Raw genomic sequence first — 22,473 nt, forward strand, 5'->3', positions numbered from 1 at the left:
TTGTCTTTGATCCATATTGGCTGTCTGACTGGGGACTTAACCTTTCATTGCTATAGACAATTCTCTGATACTATAAATTCCAAGGAAGGTGCTGCATTACTAGATGGTGTCTAATCATCAGGGAATCCCCAATTTCAAGGAAATAATAGTTCTAATTCTCATCCCTATTCCTAATTTCAGTTATATACTAAGCAAAAAACATGAACCTGATATTTTCCATTAATGTAAAATTTCAGACTTCTTAAAGGGGAAAAAGAATTATACAATTTAAAATGCTGAACATAAGCATTTTCCATCTTAGAATTTGCCATGTAGAGTTCCCAAGCATTTCCTGATATATCTCTTTCAACTTTAAAGCCTAAACCTGTGTCCTTTAAATATTGTATGAGCCTCACTTACTGTGATTTCAAAGGAAAAATAGCATCTAATCTTAGACCATTAAATCTGTATGTTTATGTAGTTTACTAGTTTTTCTACAAAAGTAAGATTCAGACAATTTTTTTTCAAAATGAAGTTCAGAAGTTAAACATATAGAAATGCAAATTTAAACACATGGGGAAATGAACCAACTATGCTCAAATATCAAAACAAATTCTATTTACTGAATTCATGAATTCTTCAAATGATTGGACTTTTACAATTACATGTGTGTTCTCCATTTTGTAAATTATTTTTCCTCCATGTATACATGTATACAGGTCGTGTTATGGCTAAAATTATTCATGTCTAATGGTCCAGTTTTCTGATGATATATCATTCTAAGTTTATCTGGGATGGTCCAGAATGGATAAGAGGTACAAAATCCACAGTTATATCCCTACTTGAAACCTTTTTGTTGATTAGTGTTCAGGTCTTGGGATATACTGGCAGAGAGTCATTAAGAACCCAAGATCATTGTCACATAATGATAGTACCCAATCAAGACATTAATGGAGTAAATTATCAATAAGTGAGGTGAATTGCACTGTAGTTTAACTCAACAAAAATTCCATTTCAGGATATGTCCTTGCTCATATTAACTGGCCTTGGCATCAAAATAATCTAAGACCAATAATCCTGCCTTTGATGTTTATTAAAAATATAACCCTGAGAATTTAGAGAGGGGGAGGAAGATTGTGCGAATCTTACTCTCATCAGAGTTGGCTCAAAGAGAAAATAATTAACATATTTGTCTTACAGTGAATTTTCTCTTACCTCATTAAAAAGGGGGAGAAGAAAAGGGAAATAATAAGGGATTAACGATATCATGAAGATCCAAGCAAGCAACCCTAAGACATTTAATAAGCTTAAGTGAAGAGTTAGAGGAGCTTTAATGACCACTGTCAAATATGAAGTTTTCTTATAGAAGAGGAATTTGATCTTCTCTACTTGGTCCCGGAGATGTCAATGAAAGTTATAAAGAAACATAATTCAACTTGTTAATACTTGTAGCTATCCATAAAAAGAGGAGGTAGCTAGTTACTAGTCCTGAAGAGCTTCATGTAGAAATTTCATGATCATTTATTGAGGATATTGTAATCCTGACTCATTTTTCAATCTGTGATGGATGAAATGATTCCTGGAATCTCTTTGAATTCTACAATTCTGTTTTTTAAAATAGCTTTACTATAAACTCTTAGAGAGCAGAAAATCATGTCTTTATAAACATATTAAATTAAATTTAGGTCATATATCCAGTATGTACTTTCAAAAACAATTGCTTTTTAATTTTCATAGGATGATCCATATATAATTTTTAGTACTGTAATGGAATTAAAATATAATATCATTGTATTTATTATTTTCATTATGTTAATTTTTTATCATATTAAGATAATACCATTATTAATTTCCAAGAATTGATGATTAAACATTTGTGGAAGGGTGAGGATTTTTAGTCCCTATAATTTTAGAGCAAATTTAATACTTTATGCCCAAAGTCAAGTCTGCCTATTTCTTAAATATTACAGTTTTTGAGGCCTTTTAGTTTTAAAAATAATTTATTTTGCATATTCCTTTTGGTCTATTTCAATTCAAGTCTTTGTATAATTTAAGATGTAAAAAGCCTAGAAAGCACCTTCTATTTTGAGCTATGTTTTCCAAGATTTCATAACTGTGTTCCTTATGTTAAAACATATCTATTCCAAAATACACATTAAAACATTCATAAATTATATAAGGCATGCTTTATTTCTGACTCAATAATTATAATTAGAAGTATAATAACTTAAAAGTGAATAATATATGATATTTTTCAATTAGAAACTGAATACATTTTTACAAGACAAATAAATACTCTGAAGTTCTACTTGCTCACTTTATAAATATGGAAAAAAGCCCATATCTAAAGTTGTCCTTTAGTTATCTTGGGTTTTGGTCTTTGGGTTTTTCCTCAAGTGAAAAAGCAGGTAAACATTTTTATTTTTCCATTAAGACTCACTCATTGGAAAAAAAATAAACTAAGGGCCAACCAACAGGTCACTATTAAATATTGCAAGAATTCTGCTCTACTCTACCCTGGTCACAATACTTCTGGAAGCCTCCTATTCAATTCCAGGTGTTACATCTGAGGCATGACATTGATAAGCTGAAGTATATCCAGGAAAAAGTGACCAGGATAATGAGGGGCCTGTAAATCATCACATGTGAGGATCTACTTAAAGGAAATAAGTTGGTTAGATGGACAAGGTAATTTAAATGAAGACTAGCTTTCAGAGAATATTAGGTAGATAGAATGGACTTACTTTCCCTTGGTTCTAGAGAATGAATATTATAGTGGATTAGATTTGAATAGCATTTAAAGTGAAAAAAAAACTTGCTATAAATGAGAGCTTCTCAAAGTGGAATGGTATGGCTTGCTATAGTAAGTTAGCCTTCATGTGACATCTTCAAACAGAATACCACTAATTAGGCATGTTATAGAAAAGGATTCCTATTCAGGGGTTGATCATTCTAAACCAGAGATTTTATGAGATGTTATCAGTTAATTCAGGTGAGTTTTAGAGGCAGATACATGTAAAAAGGAATTTTTCTACTAAAAAACATCCTGTATCGCATCTTTCCATGAGAAATCTCCCAAAAACATTTAGAATTACCTATTCCCCCCTCCCCTTTAAATTAAACTTAGAATTGTAAAGTGGTTGCATTGGATAACTCTCGAATCTAATTTCCTACCAACTAATTTTCTAAATCCTTAGATTAAGCTTTGTGGGAATCTGGGATGATCTCAAGTGATTACAGTTGGATGTAATTGTTTTTAATATTCGGTTTGCAGCATGAACTGACATACAAGGATGAATTTTCCTGTTCTGGTAGTTCACTTTAGGTATATTGTTCTCCTAGGAACATTAACCTGAAATATTGTTGTATTCACAAGAAGTTTTTTCTTTTAGAGGAGATAATAAACATACTTTTGTATGGTCAGTATTAGGGTATGTGCTGTTTCTGGACGGGATGCATGAAGAAGACATCTGAGGAGATAACAAGGGAAATATCTTTTCTTCTTCTCAGTGCAAATACACTAGATTGTTTCTCATGTGTTGAACCTCTCTTTCCTGGGGGGGGGGGGGGAAGAAAACCTGGAGGGAGATTTAGAGCTGGAATGGACCTTTAAGTTATATGGGTTTCTATGTTCTCACTGCTTCAAGTTCCTTCCTGTTTCAATACAACCTCCACATACTTGTCAAAGTAATTTTCCTAAAGCTCAGTTAAACTATGTCATTTCCTTCCACAATGAAATCGATTGACTTGCTATTACTTCTAAAATCAAACATAACTATGTTTAGTATTTAAAGCCTTTCACATCCTAAATCTCACTTTTCTTTCCAGACTTATTATATATGTGTATGTGTGTGTGTGCGTGTGTGTGTGTGTATGTATGTGTGTGTGTGTGTGTGTGTGTGTGTGTGTGTGTGTATCACAGTCTGGATAAACTTGTATTCTTATTATGTAGGATATAGTAAGAATATATACTGTCACATACTACATATGTCTGGAGCTATCAATCTATCCATAGTTCAATAAATATAGTACAGACATTTTGAAAGAATATTTGGTTAAAAAAAACAATAATTTCTTGAGCTGTCTAATGTAATCTTGTCATAGTACAGAGGCTTTTAAAAATATTATTTGTTATTTTTATCAATGTACAGAATTTTTGTTGTGGAAACTTTTTTTCACTACGAATAAACTATTTATCCATAGCCTTAGAGAATTGTCCTTGAGGTACTGAGAGGGTAAGAGGTTATCTGTAATTAAACACCTGCATTGAAGTAGGACCTGTTTTTTTTTCTGTCTACAAGCTGACCCTCTATATAACACTGCTTTCCATTCATGCATAGCAACTACAGTTTTCAAGGTTGTACTTATAGAGTCATAACAATTCATTTGAAAAGTTCACTTGATTATTTGCCCTATATAATATTAGATAACTGGGTTGGTGAATTTTTCCATGTAGAGTGATTTTTTTCTGACTAAATTAGTCAGTTTAGCTATTTTTCTGTCATGTGCACACAGGCAAATCCATTATATCTAGTATTTTATCAAGATCACTGAATATTTTTCATAATCCTGCTCTGGAATTAAAAGGGTTTTGAATGGACCCTGCACTCTTTTTTATTAATTTTATAATTATAACATTTTTGACAGTACATCTGCATGGGTAATTTTTTACAACATTATCCCTTGCACTCCCTTGTGTTCCGAATTTTCCCCTCCTTCCCTCCACCCCCTTTCCTAGATGGCAGGCATTCCCATACACATTAAATATGTTATAGTATATCTTAGATACAATATATGTGTGCAGAACTGAATTTTTTTGTTGTTGCAAAGGAAGAATTGGATTCAGAAAGTAAAAATAACCTGGGAAGAAAAACAAAAATGCAAACAGTTTACACTCATTTTCCAGTGTTCCTTTTCTGGGTGTAGCTGATTCTGTCCATCATTGATCAATTGGAACTGAATTAGATCTTCTCTATATTGAAGATATCCACTTCCATCAGAATACATCCTCATACAGTATTGTTGTTGAAGTGTACAGTGATCTCCTGATTCTGCTCATTTCACTCAGCATCAGTTCATGTAAGCCTCTCCAAGCCTCTATGTATTCATCATGCTGGTCATTTCTTAATAATATTCCATAACATTCATATACCATAATTTACCCAACCATTCTCCAATTGATGGACATCCATTCATTTTCCAGTTTCTAGCCACTACAAAAAGATCTGCCACAAACATTTTGGCACATACAGGTCCCTTTCTCTTCTTTAGTATTTCCTTGGGATATAAGCCCAGGAGTAGCACTGCTGGATCAAAAGGTATGCATAGTTTGGTAACTTTTTGGGCATAATTCCAAATTGCTCTCCAGCAGAATGGTTGGATTCTTTCACAACTCCACCAAGTTGGTCATCAGTTGGACCTTGCACTCTTTTTCTAATTCAGTTTTTTCTTCCTTTTTTTTTAATTTTAGCAATGACCCATGACACCAGTAGTTCTACAGAGGGACCAGTTGTGATTGTAGCTATATGCTACATTAAAGTCTGATGAAATTGAATTCAAAACTAATAGCATTTTGCATTGTCCTCTTAACAATTACAGATTCTCTTGTAATAAAGAGTATCGATCTAAATTTTATTTTGATTTTTCAGGTGATGGAAGTCAAAGGACAGATGATCCACATTCCAGAATCAAATTCTATTTTATTTTTGGGCTCTCCATGTGTAGACAAGTTGGATGAACTCATGGGTCGTGGCCTGCATCTCTCAGATATCCCCATCCATGATGCAACTCGTGATGTGATATTGGTTGGAGAACAGGCCAAAGCCCAGGATGGATTAAAGAAGAGGATGGATAAACTAAAAGCAACTTTAGAAAGAACTCACCAGGCTCTGGAAGAAGAGAAAAAGAAGACAGTGGACCTTCTGTTTTCCATTTTCCCTGGAGATGTAGCCCGACAGTTATGGCAAGGACAGCAAGTTCAGGCCAGAAAGTTTGATGATGTCACCATGCTCTTCTCTGACATAGTGGGTTTCACAGCTATCTGTGCTCAGTGTACTCCTATGCAAGTCATTAGCATGTTGAATGAGTTATACACCAGATTTGATCACCAATGTGGATTTCTGGACATTTACAAGGTAAATATGATTTTAGTTACTTATATCTACAATTCCCATTCAGAGTTCATAATGACAATGCCTCTTTCCATGTCAAAATGACTTGTCACAATGCTGAAATTTTCAGGTTACAAAATGTTTTTTGACAAAATAGATTTTTGAATGATCAGTAATGCTCTAATTAAGAGAGCTTCATTTCAAGAACTATGGCTTAAAAAACTATTCCCATAAACCTACCTTTATTAAGAGTTGATTTCCTTCATTTGTACATATAAATATGATTTTACTCCTTGCTGATATTGCTCAGGAATACAGATTCTTCTGTCAGTCAGAATTCATTACTATAAAAAAGAGCAAATTCTGATTTTGTCCAAGTCTGACTATTTATAACTCTGTGGTGGACCTTTTTTAGAAAGCGGGGGTTTTCTACAATATAAACTAAGCATTATATAATCTGATGGCTAAAGAAAGAGAAGCAATGATGAAGCATGCTGGAATGGATAGCTAAATCCTAGTTAACCTGCAGTTGGCACTTGGAAGGGTAAATAGTGATTGGCAACAAATACACTGTAATATTAGAGCAGGATGCCCTCTGAATAGCCAATTTGTGCCTAGGTTATTACTAATGGCAGCAGCAACACCATTTTCCCTATGGGATAAATGAAAAACATTTCACGATGTGCATTAATTAGCTGTTGATCTGATAAAAAGGGCTCTTCTTCTCCCTCCTATTAAGTTGTATTAGTGTCATGTTGCTTTCAGTCCCTCACCTTTCAAATCAGTGCTCCCATATTTTTGTGCAGATAATTTCATGTAGGTTTCTCCCCTTCAATGACTAATGTTTTGTTTCAATGGGGGCGAGCAAGTATTTGAGTGGGGATAAATAGTAAGTCTTTCTTCCTCTTCCTGCCTTACCAATACACATAGCTGCTCACTTCATTTTATAGCATTTTTAATGTAAAACAGCTTTAGTTGGAATCCTTGCATTTTATTTTGGAGCCTTACATCTTTAGCCAGAGAATGTTAAGTTAGACATGTTATTGAATCTCCTTGGGAGAAAGTCATAATTCTGTTTATTTTTTAGCTCCATTGTAGAGCAAGTCAGCTCAAAATGTTTCAGCTGGATCTCTTCTTAGGTGTATGCATACTATATAAATTATACATGAACAAAATTGTTATATTATAAAAAATAATTTTGAAATTAATTGCAAATCTTTTAGGCTTTATTACTATATAATGGTAGCAAGGCTGCCCATCTAATTGAAGCTAAGCAGCCATGTACACACAGATGCCCTCACTGTTGCGAGCTGTCGTCTCTAGAAGCTGCCGGATCGCTCTCTGGGAAGAGATATGCTATGTCTACTCAAATCTTTCAGACAGATTCTTCTTCCTGTAGTGAACCTTTGTCTCCATGCAGTTGCTGTTAACTCTTGTCCTTAGAAGTGACTTCCCTTCCTGCAGAGAGCCCCGTCAAGCCTGATGCAATGCAGAGTCTTTCTCTTGAATCCTGGCTCTGAATCTCCTCCAACTCTTATCCTTCTTCAGGCCGATCTCCTCTCTGCGCCCAGTGCTGTCTCTTTTTATCCTCCCAGAGAATGGGCGTGGGATAATGCAAGGGCTTCTGGGAAGAACCACCCCAGCCAATGAGCTTGCCCCCTCTATCAAGTCAACCTGAGTTCTCACCTTGTAATTGTCCAGAAAACCTGAATTCTCACCTTGTCACCATCCAGACAACCTCAGTTCTCACCTAGTAATCCCAACACTCACCATGATTTAAGGACACCTAAAGTGGGGAGGGTGGCTTATGGGAAATCAGCCAACATTTTCTCCTACCCTCTTTGGAAATTTAAGGAATTTAGGGTTGCCAGGCTCCTCCCTATACCCAACCCAGGAAACTTTTTATTTTCCTTCCTTTCTCCCTCTCACCCAAAATGCACTTAGGGACTTCTAGGGTCTCCATATGCCAGGAACACACACCATTAATAGCTCTGCTCTATGATCTTAAAACTCAAGGGAATGAAAAATAATCCTCTTCTGAAGAAATGGTTGAGGACCCCTTACTTAACAATAACCTGTCAGTTAGGTTTTGAGGAAGGAAGGAAGGATGAATCTCCTGAGGCTACCATCATAGCTACAAGGTAAGAATGTAATTAGACTTCAATGACATCAGCCTCAGATTCCCCAGAGATGAACTCAGGTTTTTCACAAAGCAAATCAGACTGTTGAAACAACCTTTCCATGAAATGATAAGTTTTTATACATAGGATGCATTGTAGAAAAGGTAGTAGTCATAGCAATAATACTAGAGATCAAGGTCTGAAAGGGAAAATATCACCATAGAAGATCTGCTCTCTTTCACTTGCTTCTCCCATTCTAAGTAAGAAAAATAAATGATACTGGCCCTAAGAACTTTTAAATCTGACTTGCTTAAAGTCTTGTCAGTCAATATATGAAATGACAAGATTTTTGGACACACAGTATAGGGGGCATTTTTGACCAGTATAGTATAGTGGAGAAGAATGGGTTTGAGTATTGACTTTGATGCTTAATTTGCTATGTGATCTTGGATAAGTCATAATTTCTTTGGCCTTCACTTTCCTTATCTACAAAATCAAAACATTAATATTTGCATCATATATCATACAAATGTTTTCCTATAAAAAGTAAATCTGTAAATTTCAAAACATTATATAAATGCTATATGAGCATGAGTTATTATCATTATCTTAACTATTGAACCCATTACAAAGATAATCATTGCTTGTATGGTAGGAATTGGCTTAGAGAGGAAATTCCTTTGAGCATTTGCATATTTAGCTCATGTAACTGGCACTGTGCTAAGTACTAAGCATAGAAAGAAAGCCAAAAATAATGCTTTACCTTCAAGGAGTTGACATTATAGTGAAGAATAATTAAATATGATCTTAGAATTGAGACATACAAACTAAAAGATGTATTTAGAAGATAGTATGGCCAGAGAGAAAAGGGTCAAATGGGAATGAAAAAGAAGAGGAAAAAGAAGAATAAGAATAATAATAAAAACAACAACAAGAAGAATAAGAACAATAATAAGAACAAGAATAATAATAAGAACAACAAGAAGAATAAGAATAAGAACAAAAATAAGAATAGCAACAAGAAGAATAACAAGAATAATAATAATAAGAGCAACAACAAGAACAAGAACAATAATAATAATAAGAAGAACAAGAACATCAAGAAGAACAAGAACAATAACATAAACAAGAAAAAGAATAAGAAAAAGAAAAAGAAAGAAAGAAAGAAAGAGAGAGAGAAAGGAAGGAAGGAAGAAAGAGAAAGGAAGGAACAAAAAGAAAAAGAGAAAGAAAGAAAGAAAGAAAGAAAGAAAGAAAGAAAGAAAGAAAGAAAGAAAGAAAGAAAGAAAGAAAGAAAGAAAGAAAGAAAAAGAATATAACTGAATAGAGTTTTAAAAATACCATCTATATATGAAGGATATGTTTAGGGTTGCCTTTGGCGGGGGTGTCATATTAGTTCAGGAAGGAGGGACAGGAAGATGAAATTCAGTACTGACCTGAGAAATAATGGATATTGAAAATTTAAGTGATGACATTGCCACAGTATCTAGAACTACACAGAATAAAACAGAACAAAAAAGCCTTGGTTTTAATTAAGTCCAACCTTCTTATTTTCTTATGAAGAAATTAACAATTGGAGAAGTTCAAAGATTTTCCCCTTGGTCTCACAACAATATAACTGAATTGGGGAATCAGGATGTTATGATTTATTATCAGTAAATATTTGTTTTGTCTTCCTATATTTTACAAAACTTAGGGTTGTGTAAAATTTCTTGGAAGAGGTTATGAGTAGAAAAGTTTAAGAAACCTTGAGTTAGGTAATATAAGGGAGTAAGGATTCAAACCAGATTTTCTGACTTCAAATCTACTTCTCTTTCTTATGGGAAAGGATCATAGATCTATAACTAGAAGAAACTTCAGAGGTTTTCTGGTTTAATCCCTTTATTGTAAAGATGAGGAATTTTAGGATCAGCAAAGTTAAGTGATTTGCATAAGATTCCAAGGGCTCCACTCAGGATCATAAATTTATTTAAAAAATAATTATAGCCTTTTATTTTCAAAATACATGGAGAGATGGTTTTCAACATTCCTCCTTGCAAAACCTTGCATTCAAAATTTTCCCCCTTCCTTTCCCCTACCTCTTTCCCCTAAATATAAAATAATACAATATGTTAAATATATATATATATATATATGTATATATATATATATATATAAATGTATTTCCACATTTATCATGCTGTTCAAGAAAAATCATATCAAAAAGGAAAACAAATGAGAAAAAACCAACTATGTAACAACAAAAAGTTGAAAATGTCATATTGTGGTCCATATTCAGTCCCCATTGTCCTCTTTCTGCATGCAAATGGCTCTCTTCATAACAAGTATATTAGAATTTGTCTGAACCACTGCATTTTTGAAAAAAGCCAAGTTGATCACAGTTGATGATCATATAATCTCGATGTTGCTGTGTATAATATACAAACATTTTTGCATATGTGGGTACTTTTTCTTTTTTATGATCTCTTTGGGGTACAGAACCAGGAGACACATTACTGAATCAAAAGATATGCACAGTTTGATAGAAAAGGAGAGATCAAAGGGTACGCATAGTTTGATAGAAAGGGAGACAGAAATCAAAGTACAGTAACAGCCTTTCCATAGTATATGAATTTATTTTTTGGCTAGGCAATTGAGGTTAAGTGACTTCTCCACAGTCACAAAACTCATAAGTGTTAAGTGTTTGGGACCACCTTTGAACTCAGGTTCTCCTGAATTTAGGGAAGGTACTCTACTCTACCATTTAGCTGTCTCTTGTATATGAAAATTTAAGTAATTCTATTTTCATAGAATCTAGAGATAAAAAGGCCCTTAGGTATCATCTTCACCAACTTTCACACTTTGTATAGATAAGGAAAGGGACTGGAGAGTTATGGGGATTTGGCAAGGATTTAAATAGGTAGGAAATGGCTGATTCAGGTTTTATTTTATTTTTTAATAGGATTTCATTTTTTTTCAAATAAATGCAAATGTAGTTTTCAACATTCACCTTTGCAAAACCTTGTGTTCTAAATATTTTTCCCTTTCTCTCTCCTACTCTCTTCAAGTCAGCAAGCAATTTGGCATAGGTTGAACATATGTAATTCTTCTAAAAATATTTCCATTTTTTGTCATGCTGCACAAGAAAAATCAGATCAAAAGAGGAAAAAAAAAACATGAGAAGGAAAAAAAAACAGACAAAAAAAACAACAAAACCAAAAAAAAGTTTTAAAATACTATTCATTGATCAATATTCAGTCCTCATAGTTCTCTCTCTGAATGTGGATGACTCTCTCCATCATGTCTATTGGAATTGTATTGACTAAGCTCATTGCTGAAGAGAGCCAAGTACATCACAGTTACATAATCTTGTTACTGTGTATAATGTTCTCTTAGTTCTTCTTGCTTCATTTAGCATCAATTCATATATTTCTCTCCAGACCTTGATGAAATAATTCTGATGATTGTTTCTTATACAACAATAATATTCCCTAACATTAATATACCATAGCTTATTTAGCCATTCCCCAACTGATAGGCATCCACTTGGTTTCCTTCCTTACTACAAGAAAAGGAACAGCTACATTTTTTTTGTATTTGTAGATCATGTCCCCTTTTTATAATGAACGTTTATTTTTAATTATGTTTAATACACATTACTTTATAAATCAATTGGAAGAGAAAAATCTGCGCAAAAAAAATGAAGCATAGTATATGTTGATTTACAGTCAGACTCCATAGCTCTTTTTTTTTTTCTGGATGCAGATGGCATTTTCTGTCCAAAGTCCATTGGGATTGGTTTGGATCACTAAACCATTGAGAAGAGCCATGTCTTTCATAGTTGATCATCATACATTCTTCTGTTATTGCATCCAATGTATTCTTAACTCTGATCATTTTGCTAGCATTGGTTTGTGTAAATCATTCCAGCCTTTCCAAAATCAGCTTGTCCATATTTCTTATAGAACAATAATATTCATATTATTCATATACCACAATTTGTTCAGCTATTCCCCAATTGATGGGAATCTGTTCATTTTCTAATTCTTTGCTACCACAAAAAGAGCTGCTACAAATGTTTTTGCACCAACTAGGTCCTTTTCCCTCCTTTATGATTTCCTTGGAATACAGACCCAGTAATGGCACTGATGGTTCAAAGAGTATAGCCCTTTGGGCATAATTCCAAATTGCTCTCCAGAATGGTTGGATCATTTTACAATTCCACCAGCAATTTATTAGTGTCCCAGTTTTCCCACATCCTCTCCAATATTTATCATTAACTTTTCTTGTAATTTTAACCAATCTGAGAGGTGTGACATAGCACCTCAGAGTTGTTTTAATTTGCATTCTCTAATCAATAGTTATTTAGAGCATTTTTTTCATATGATCATAGATGACTTTACTTTCATCATCTGAAAATTGTCTATTCAGATTCTTTGACCATTTATCAATTGGGGAATGATTTGCATTCTTAAAATTTTGACATCATTTTAAATATATTTTAGAAATGAGATTTTTATCAAAAAGCACTGACTGTAAAGATTTTTTCCCAGCTTAGTACTTCCTTTTTAAATATTGTTTGTTATTGGCTTTGTGCAATACCTTTTTAATTTAATGTAATCGAAGGGGTACATTTTGTTTTTCTGTAATGTTCTCTAGTTCTTCTTTGGTCTTAAAATCTTCCCTTTTTCAAAGATCTGATAGGTTAATTATCCTTTGCTCTCCTAAATTGTTTATGGTATCATCCTTTATACCCAAATCATATTTTTTTCTTATTTTGGTATGGGTGTGAAATGTGGATCTATGCTGAATTTCTGACCTATTATTTTCCAGTTTTCTCAGAATTGTTTTTGTCAGTTTTTATTCCAGAAGCTTGAATTTGGGGGGTTTTATAAAATATTAGGTTATTACAGGTTTTAATCATTATGATGTGTGTATCTTATCTATTTACCTGATCCACCATTCTATTTCTTAATCAGTATCTAATGGTTTGGATGACTGCTGCTTTATAACATAGTTTTAGGTTTGTTACTGCCAAGCCACCATCCTTTGTATTTTTTTTTTATTTATTTCCCTGATATTCTTGACCTTTTGTTCTCCCAAATAAATTTTGTTATTTTTTTCTAGCTCTATAAAATAGTTTTTGGCAGTTTGAGTGGTATGGCACTGAACAAGTACACCAATTTAGGCAGAATTGTCATTTTCATTTTTATTACCTGGGCCTACCCATGAGCAATTAATATTTTTACAATTGTTTAAATCTGCTTTGTGTGAAAAGTGTTTTGTAATTGTGTTCATATAGTTTTGGGATTTGTCTTGGCAGGTAGACCTTCAAGTATTTTATTTTGCTACAACTATTTTAAATGGGATTTCTTTTTCTATTTCTTGCTAATGGGCTTTGTCAGTAATATATAGAAATGCTAATGATGTGTTTATTTTATTTTGTTTATTTTATATTCTGCAACTTTGCTAAAGCTGTAAATTGTTTTGAATAGGTTTTTGGATGATTTTATAGTATTCTCTAAGTATATCATCATATAATCTGCAAAGAATGATAGTTCTGTTTCCTCATTGACTATTGTAATTTCTTTCTTTTTCATTTCTTATCGCTAACACCAGCACTTCCAGTATAATGTTGAATAGTAGTGGTGATAGTAGGCATCCTTGTTTCATTCCTGACCTTAATAGGAATGCATCCAGCTTCTCTCCATTAGAAATAATGCTTGATGTTGGTTTTAGAAAGACAATGAAACATGTTTGAAACCCAAATCTTTTAACTCTTTCCATTAATAGTTGTTAAGTAACCCATGTAGTGGGTGCAATGTGAAATTGAGGTGAGCCCCTATCCCTTTTTTCATAGAGCTAACATTCTGGTTAGAAAAATATAGTAGATACACCTGCTCCCAGTCATTAAGTTTTATACAGTACTGAAATGTTTCCAGTACTGTAGCTACACAGTTACTTAAGAATCACAAATTTGTTATGTAAGAAAACAGAGTTGTTTTTCTCCTCCTCCCAGATTCACCAAGATATTAAATTTTAATGTGGGACTAATAATATAGAAAAAAATAATTTGCTACCTACTTATTTTTCAGGTTACTGTTAAAAAAAGGAAACCAAATTGTAGCCAAGAGGTATAATTTGAGATTGTGTTTCATATAATGGATTCAAAATCTGCTACGACAAAATAATATGCAAGCGTTTAAATTTATGGTTGTCTCTCCCTTGGTTGCCTCATTATTCTGTGCCCTCCTATCATTAGGGAGATGATACAACAACTAGTTGCAATGGTAATGGTAGATGTTAGCTAAATTAGGCTGTAATAAAAAAAAGATATTCTGATAAAATCTCTAACCTACTGATTTTGCTGGAAGATTGAAACAAGATGTTGATAATACTATGAATATTTTATACATGGTGAAAAAATGAAATGTTTAATTTGCTTAATTATAAAGATATTAAAGGTGGGTAGATAAATAGGATTAAGACAAAATGAAGCATGGCTTATGATTTTCTTGAAATTTTCTTGCAATTAGGAAAGAATGAATTCAGTAGTGCCCACTATGCTAATAGAATTTTTAAAAAAAGATTCTCAAGAACTAAATATTGAAGTTCCAATGGAAAAAAAAATACTTATTTTCAGTTCAGTTCTTTAAAAAAACTAACTGTCCTTCATACATGCAGATTATAATTCCTCTGAATCTTTATAGATGAGTTATTTCATTAGTTGCTGTAACAAAGATATGCAATCTAGATCTGATTCTGTTTCTTCTCAAATTTATCTAGCAAGTTACAGAAACCATACTTGAAGCTTTTCCAGCTTGCTACAAATTATATTTTGTTGGAATCCCCTTCAAGACCCAATGACCAATTGTGTTTAGACATGAAAGTGTCTAAGAATTAGTATTAGAGAAAAATATTTTTAAAATATACTCATGTTTATACAAGTCAGTTGACAGATGATAAAAGAAAATCATTTCCAAGTAGTTTAGCTTAATTGAAGTCATGAATAGTGCCAAGTGTACTCAAGAAATCTGTTGTCTAAGGGTCAATCTAGCTGGCTTCTGAGAAACTAATCTCATGAAGATTGGTTACTACTGACTAATTTCATTTTGCCCCAGCATCTTTCAGACACATGTGGGATTAGGGGATAGAGTTCTGGACTCACTACCAGGGTTCTTGAATCTGGCTTTATATCTTGCTTCTAACATCCACTGGCTTTGTAACCACATATGAGCCATTTAATTGTGAAATTCTGAAATATTGTACTTCTCTAAAATTAGAAATTTCAGAGAAGATATTGAACTGTAGATCTACATTGCTTAAAAATGTTTTCCCCTTTGGGAAGTCTCTCTAGTTAGAAAAACACCCATCTTTATCATTCACTAAAACAGAACTATATTTTTTAAACAAAATTTTATTTTTGTAATCAGTAAAAATCTACTTTCTTCTCTCACAACCCCACTTTTCTCCGAGAATGAAAGAGAAAACAAAATCCTACTAGAAACAGGGATTTTTTTTTATTGTTTAATTCTTTCTAACTCTTTGTGACCCCATTTGAAGTTTTCTTGACAAAGATGCTGAATGGTTTAATATTTCATTCTTTAGCTAATTTTACAGATGAGAAAACTGAGGCAAACAGTGTTGCCCAGGATCATACATCTAATAATTATCCAAGGCTATATTTGAAGCCAGACCCCTTTTGAAACAGGAATATTCAAGTAAAACAAATTTCTGTGTTGTCCTTGTTCAAAACAAAATGTGTGTGTATGTATATGATTCTGCACTTTGAGTCTTTCATCTATCTATCTAGAAACTTTTATCATTTTTTCACCATGATTTCTCTGGAATCATGTTCAGTCATTATACTGATCAGAATTCCTAAGTTTTTCAAAGTGGCTTGTCTTTACAATATTGTTATTATGGAATAAACTATTCTCCTAATTCTGTTCATTTCACTCTGCTTCAGTCTTCCTATGTTTCTCAGAAACCACCCCCTTCATCATTTCTTATAGTGTTATAATAATATCCAATCATATTTATATATCATAACTTGTTCAGTCATTCCTCCAGTTGAAGGACGCTCCTTCAGATTCCAGTTCTTTGCCACATCAAAAAGAGCTAAACATATTTTGTACATCCTTAAGTAGCTTTTTTTGCTTAAGATTAATATCTTTCCTATCCTACTTTCTTTCTGATTCTCTGTTTTTTTCCCCTTTCCCTATTGCCCTATTGTATGATATACACTATCCAACTGTATGTTTATATACTCTTTTCTCTTTTAACAAATTCAGATGAGAGTGAGGTTTGAGTATCAGCTAATTCATTCCCATTTGTATATACATCAGTCTGTATACCCATATTAGATAATTTCTCCTAATTTCTCTCCCCAACTCCAAACCCAATGTATTCCTCTTCTTTATTCCATTCTTCTTTGAAAAGCACTTTAGATACAGAAGTACCCCTAAGCCTTCTGTTGACTAAACTCCTTTTATGTAGTCTAAAAAATAGTATTTAGAGGAGACATATATATCATTTTCCCCAAATTAGAATTTAAACAGTTTATTCTTGTTTTGTTCCTGATTGATCATTAGTGGTTACCATATTATATTTCTTTTAACTCCTATGTTTGAACTTCAAAGTTCCTAATTAGTTTTGGTCTTTGGGAATGCTTGAATGTTCTCTACTTTGTTATTTTTCCCCTATAGACTTATAGTTTACATTTGCTGAATAAATTATTATTGACTGCTAGACTATATCCTTTGCTTTCAGGAACATCATATCTCAAGCTCTCTAATCACCTATAATTGTGGGAAAGGCAATAAGTATTTGCATAGTATTTATTATATGCTAAATGTGTTGTGTTATGTGCTAAGTATTGTATTCTTTAATATTAATTATTATTTATTCATTTATAACAATAAAATAATATTAATTATTATCTCATCTGATCCTTACAACAGCACTGCAAGATAGATTTATTTTACAATTAAGGAAACCAAGGCAAATAGTTGTTAAAAATGAGTCAGTTAGAATCAAATAGGTAGTATCTGTAGCTGGGTTTTAACTCAGCCTTTCCTGACTCCAGGCCTAGTGCTCTACCATAACAAATAGCTGCTTTTAAATAACTTGTGATCTAGTTGAATTTGTGCCTAAATTGTGTTTTCTTTTGAAATTTTGAGATTTTTCTTGTTGATATTTTGGTGTTATTCTTTTCTTCTTGGTTTATGTCCAGAGTATCGCTGTCACCATAATGACTTTTAATTGAAAATTTTTGTTTGATTGTTCCTTCTTGAAGCCTGCTTTCTGATTCCAGACTTGATATTAGGGACAGGTTCTATGTACCTCTGGAGGGAAAGTTTGGGTTTGCTATTCTTGTTGCTGCCTTCTTGAGTTTTTGAGTGTTAAGTTATTCTGTGCCCTCAGGCATAGCTCAGGATGGGAAAGAGCAAACTTTCAGTGATTCCAAAGTGGTTTGATACAAGGCAAAGTCTGAATTCTGCCATCCTGTGAACTCTGCAACTTCCTGACAAGTACAGGTCTGAGCAACTATTCAAGTACTATTGCACTCACCCCATCACATATCTGGGGAACACTGATGTAAAATGATATGCACTTTGCTTGAAAAGTATAAGTAAAATCTCTTTTATTTCAAGCTATATATTAAGAAGGAAATACAATAGATACAGTGGTTTTTGTACTACAGAGCCTGGAGAGATTTATTCAAGAGATTGGTTTTAGTCAAATGTTTAGTTAAACTGAAAGATAAGCAAGCTCTTTGTTTTTCAATCTCAGTAAGGGCTGCTGGACTTTATTTAATAATTGTAGCAGATTAATATATAAATTAGATGAAAGAACTAAAGCAGGCTTAAATCCCCATGTCTCACCAGTCTGGCAAGAATTGAAGGATAGAATTTCTCATATTGAGTTATAAGGAACTGGAACTCTCTGCCTCAAGAATTTAAGCTTGAATCTTGGCATTTGAACATACTGAATGAGATGCCAGATTCTTCTCTTTATGAGAGGCTTCAACTAACCTTTAGAGAGTCAAGTAGTCTCTAAAGGACTTGACCATGGAGTTAGATTTTGAAGCAAAGCAATAGGCTTCCTCCCTCCTGGGATTGTTTCATGATAAAACAGGATACCCATTAAAGAATCTATGTGCTATGGTTATTCTTGACAGTCTACAAATATGTGTATATCTTCTTTAATATACCTGCTTTCATGAGGATGCCAGTTTCATTTGATAAACAATGACTAGGGCTTTTATCCAAGATTTATAAATTTACTCTCTGTAACCAGTGAACACTTGTTTCAACATTTTAAAATGTTATGAATTTATACGAATAATTTTCAACAGTTTCCACCAATATTGGTGCCATTTAGTTTTACCTCAGTATTAATAGATCTGAAGAAGGATTTACTTATGCATAAATATGAAAAAGAAAAAATTTCAGGAATGAAAATAAAACAACTAATGTAGAAGTACAGAATACCATATCTGAAAAAAAACATTAGGCAGTTTAGGGACTGGTATTTATTTTGAGCACAATTAAAATGAGCATTAAAAACTTATATTATAAAGTGGAAAATGCAGATTAATATTTTTTTCTGCTGGCAACTACATTGCATTTTGCGTCAAAGCACTATGATGACACTAATTCACTAGTTGAGGAAGTTTTACCTGTACTCTATTTTCTGCATGTTTCATTCCCATTGGCCATCTCTGCTGCTAAGTATGACCTTAGCTCAGGTGAACTTTTTTGGACCATTATCTCTCAAGCAGAATTTGTGTATATATTAATTATGATGATTTTGCAATCATGGAGATTGGAAAGGCTTATACGGGATGTTAAATCAAAGGCTACCAAATACTAATAAGAAAGAAAGTAATAAAAATGTTATTTTCTGAACTTTTTGAAAGCCACTCAAATTCTATATATCTTGTAAAAATACAATATATTGTTTCCTTTCACAAATTGAACAGTTTATACTATTCCAAATGGCATTAAATACACTACACTAAAAAAAGAATTCAATATAAATCAACAAATATTTATTAAATGATTGTTTTGTGTAGAACAGCACTGTAGAAGGCTGAGGGAGATAACCAAATTTAGATAAGTTGCCTTCAGAGTTATTGAGTAGTATTTGAACTCATGGAGAGTAGCAATATTCCTTTTAGTAGAAAAGTCAAGGAGAGTCTACCATCAAATGTGTAGAGCTGGACTTAAAGTATTTTAAAATTTCAGTCTCTAATATGAGCTCTTGAAACAAATTACTGTTGCTATCCATGAGCTTTTCTGCTTTATTGTTATGATCAGTTCTCCCAATAGCTATCAGGCTGATATTCTTGCAATGGTTAAAAAGAAATCCATGTTGATGAAGTATCTTGCTCAATTTATCAAACTAAATGTTTGGTGGTTATTATTTTAAGAGTATTGCTATTTTATCTTTTAAAGGATAGTAGAAACTATGGATAGATTAATGTTGATAATTTTTAATACTACCTGGGGTTGGACTACTAGTAAAAAGGCTAGGAAAATTTCCATGGTAGTAAATAATTCAATAGAATTTACCAGGCAGGTTGACCATTCTTATTTCCTACCTCCAAATAGTGTCAAAGAGTTAAAGTATTTTATGTTTTCCACAGCATATATTCAACAGCTTGCTTGGGTCAGTCCTATTTATATTTGTACTATATACTTCTTGTTAGAACTACTTGGTGCAGTCAGATTTGAAAAGCCTGTTTTCAAAGAGGTAAACATACATTAATTTCCAGAATGTACTAGCAGAGTGCAAGGGAGAGTGGTGATTTATATGTTCCCTCTGTATAAAGAAATAGTCATAGATATACCATTCACACTGTGTAATTACTACATCATTTTGATTGCATTCACATTTTTCATAAGAGAAGCCCACTATTTGTGAATGAGCTAATTCAAGGCAATGGAATACCTTATTTGGAAGTTGGCTATATCTTAGTGAAGTAAATGTATCTTTCTGCCTAAGGTTTTGTCTACTTTCTAAACATTATAAGGGCAGCAGCAAAGCTATGATGGACAAGTTCAAAACAAAGGAAGAAAGTTGCCCAACATTAATAAGCAGAAATAATAAGCTTTAATTTTCAACTAAAGCCTGAACCAAGGGACCAACTAGTTTTTAGCCTGCACAGATTTTGTTCTTTACAATTTTGTGGCAAAGATACCATCCACAAGTAGAGTATTGGAGGCAAAATCATTTTAGGACAGTATGGCTTTAAAACATGTTATTAAAATTCATTTTTTTTTGTTTCAATATCAATAAAAAAGAGACTATAAGAGGTCAGGGTCAGGAATATCTGCAGAAAGTACCATTCTCTAAACATAAAACTTGAAAGCAAAACATGTTAAGTTCGTAGCCTAGGCTCTTAAAAGTGATATAATTTCCCTGAGCCTCTGTTTCCTTATTTGTAAAATGAATGGACTGAACCAGAGGTCCTCTGAGGTCCCTTCCAGCTCTAGATCTAGAATCCCTAAGAAAATTATTTCCCCCTCTGAGCTTTGATCATCCCAATATTGAAATAATAATACTTGTATTATTTCCCTTACAACAAATTAATGTTGTGAGCAAAACATTTGGTAAATTACAAAGAGCTATAAAAATGAGATTGGAGATGAAAGGAAGGAAATAAATGTTTATGTAGTGCCTACCAATTGTCAGACCTTAGATAAAGTGCCTTACAAATACATCATTTAATTGAAACAACAACCCTGTGAGGCAGATGCTATTATTATCCTCACTTTCCAGTTAAGAAAACTGAAACAACCAGAGGTCAAATGTTTTGCCCAACATCACAAAGCTAGTAGTTGTCTGAGTTTGAATTTGAACTCAGAGCTTTCTGATTGCATATCCTGTTTTCTATCCACATCATTATCTAGTAGTCATTATCATTATAGCTGATATTATTGTTTATTTGATTCTCCTCTTTTTCAGGGAGTTCTGATAGAAACAGTAGTGGAACAGACTGCTTTTGTTCTTTTATATTTAATTTTCTCTGTGTTACTGCACAGGTGGAATAAAAAGTATTTTAAGTTGAATAACAGTATGTGGAATTAAGCTTATCTTCTCTCAACTTACCGAACATATTTTAGGGACATCTCAGCAGGAGAGAAGATAACAGATATGGTGTGTACTTTATCCATATCCTGACATGGTATCAATTTCTTCTCTAAATCTCTATATTTTGAAAGCTTTTCATTCTACAAAGTGTGGTGTTTGGAATGGAGATATCTATTTAAGAGTCCTTAAATTATTCATAATCAATGTAATGTTCACATGTTTATGGACAGTAATATTTTGAGGATGATTATGCTCCAGACAAATTGAGTTTATTGAATTCCTAAGGATCTTTTTGGAATATTTATTCCCAGCATGGGAGTCTCAATGTATAATTTTAGCTACAAGATTGTATTTTGTGTTTTCCTAAGTATTCAATAGGTGTTAAATTTTTGCCACCTATGAAAAAGTGTTTCAAAATTGCTACTGATTCTTTGTAAAACCTTTATTGATTGGTGAATCTATCCTCCTTAAGGATAAACCTCCTATAGTTTCCAGTGATATTGATCTGATCTTGAATTGCCATTGTAAAATATTGTATTATAAAAAAATCTGCATGACTCAGCTATATTGAATACATGTGATTTTGTCAACATAAAATGGTTTTCTGATGAGGCTGGTAAAGCTTAGGGAATAGCTGAGGAAAGAGCAAAATAAATATGCAGCTGTATGCAGAATTCTAGAGAATAGCAAGGAGAAACAAGGTTTTCTTAAATGAGAAATAGAAGAAAAAAGAAAAACAACAAGAAGACAACTATGATGATGACAGCAGAATAGGAAAGATAAGAGATCTCATCAAGAAAATTGAAGATTTTGAGGGAATGTTTAATGTAAAAATGGGCATGTTAAAAGCAGAAGAAATTAAGAAGTGATAAAAATAAACAAAGGAGCTATTCAAGAAAGATATTAACTTTACTGATAATCATAATGGTTCCTGAGAATGAAGTAGTGAGCCTTGGGAAACATTGCCAACAATAATGCAAGTGAAAGTATTAAAATTCCAGTTGAGCTATTTGAAATCCTAAAAGACAAGGGTGTTAAAGTGCTTCTTTCAATAAGCTAGCAGTTTTGGAAATTTTGATAGTGGTTACTGGATTGGAAAAGATCAGTTTCGATTCCAATCCAAATTTGAACATTCCAGTGTTTAAATTACTGAAAAACTGTGCTCATTTCACTTTTCACAAAGA

General features: G+C 32.9%; 1 protein-coding gene across 1 annotated transcript in view; it reads left to right on the forward strand.

The window, feature by feature from the left end:
* Positions 1-22,473, forward strand: part of GUCY1A2 (guanylate cyclase 1 soluble subunit alpha 2) — a 407,956-nt gene that overhangs the window by 251,171 nt on the left and 134,312 nt on the right. Inside the window, exon 5 of the mRNA XM_074304357.1 lies at positions 5,628-6,113. Within this exon, the coding sequence (XP_074160458.1) occupies positions 5,628-6,113 (486 nt within the window). The remainder of the gene's footprint in view (positions 1-5,627; positions 6,114-22,473) is intronic.

Source organism: Sminthopsis crassicaudata, chromosome 3 (assembly GCF_048593235.1).
Source record: "Sminthopsis crassicaudata isolate SCR6 chromosome 3, ASM4859323v1, whole genome shotgun sequence".
NCBI lineage: Eukaryota > Metazoa > Chordata > Mammalia > Dasyuromorphia > Dasyuridae > Sminthopsis > Sminthopsis crassicaudata.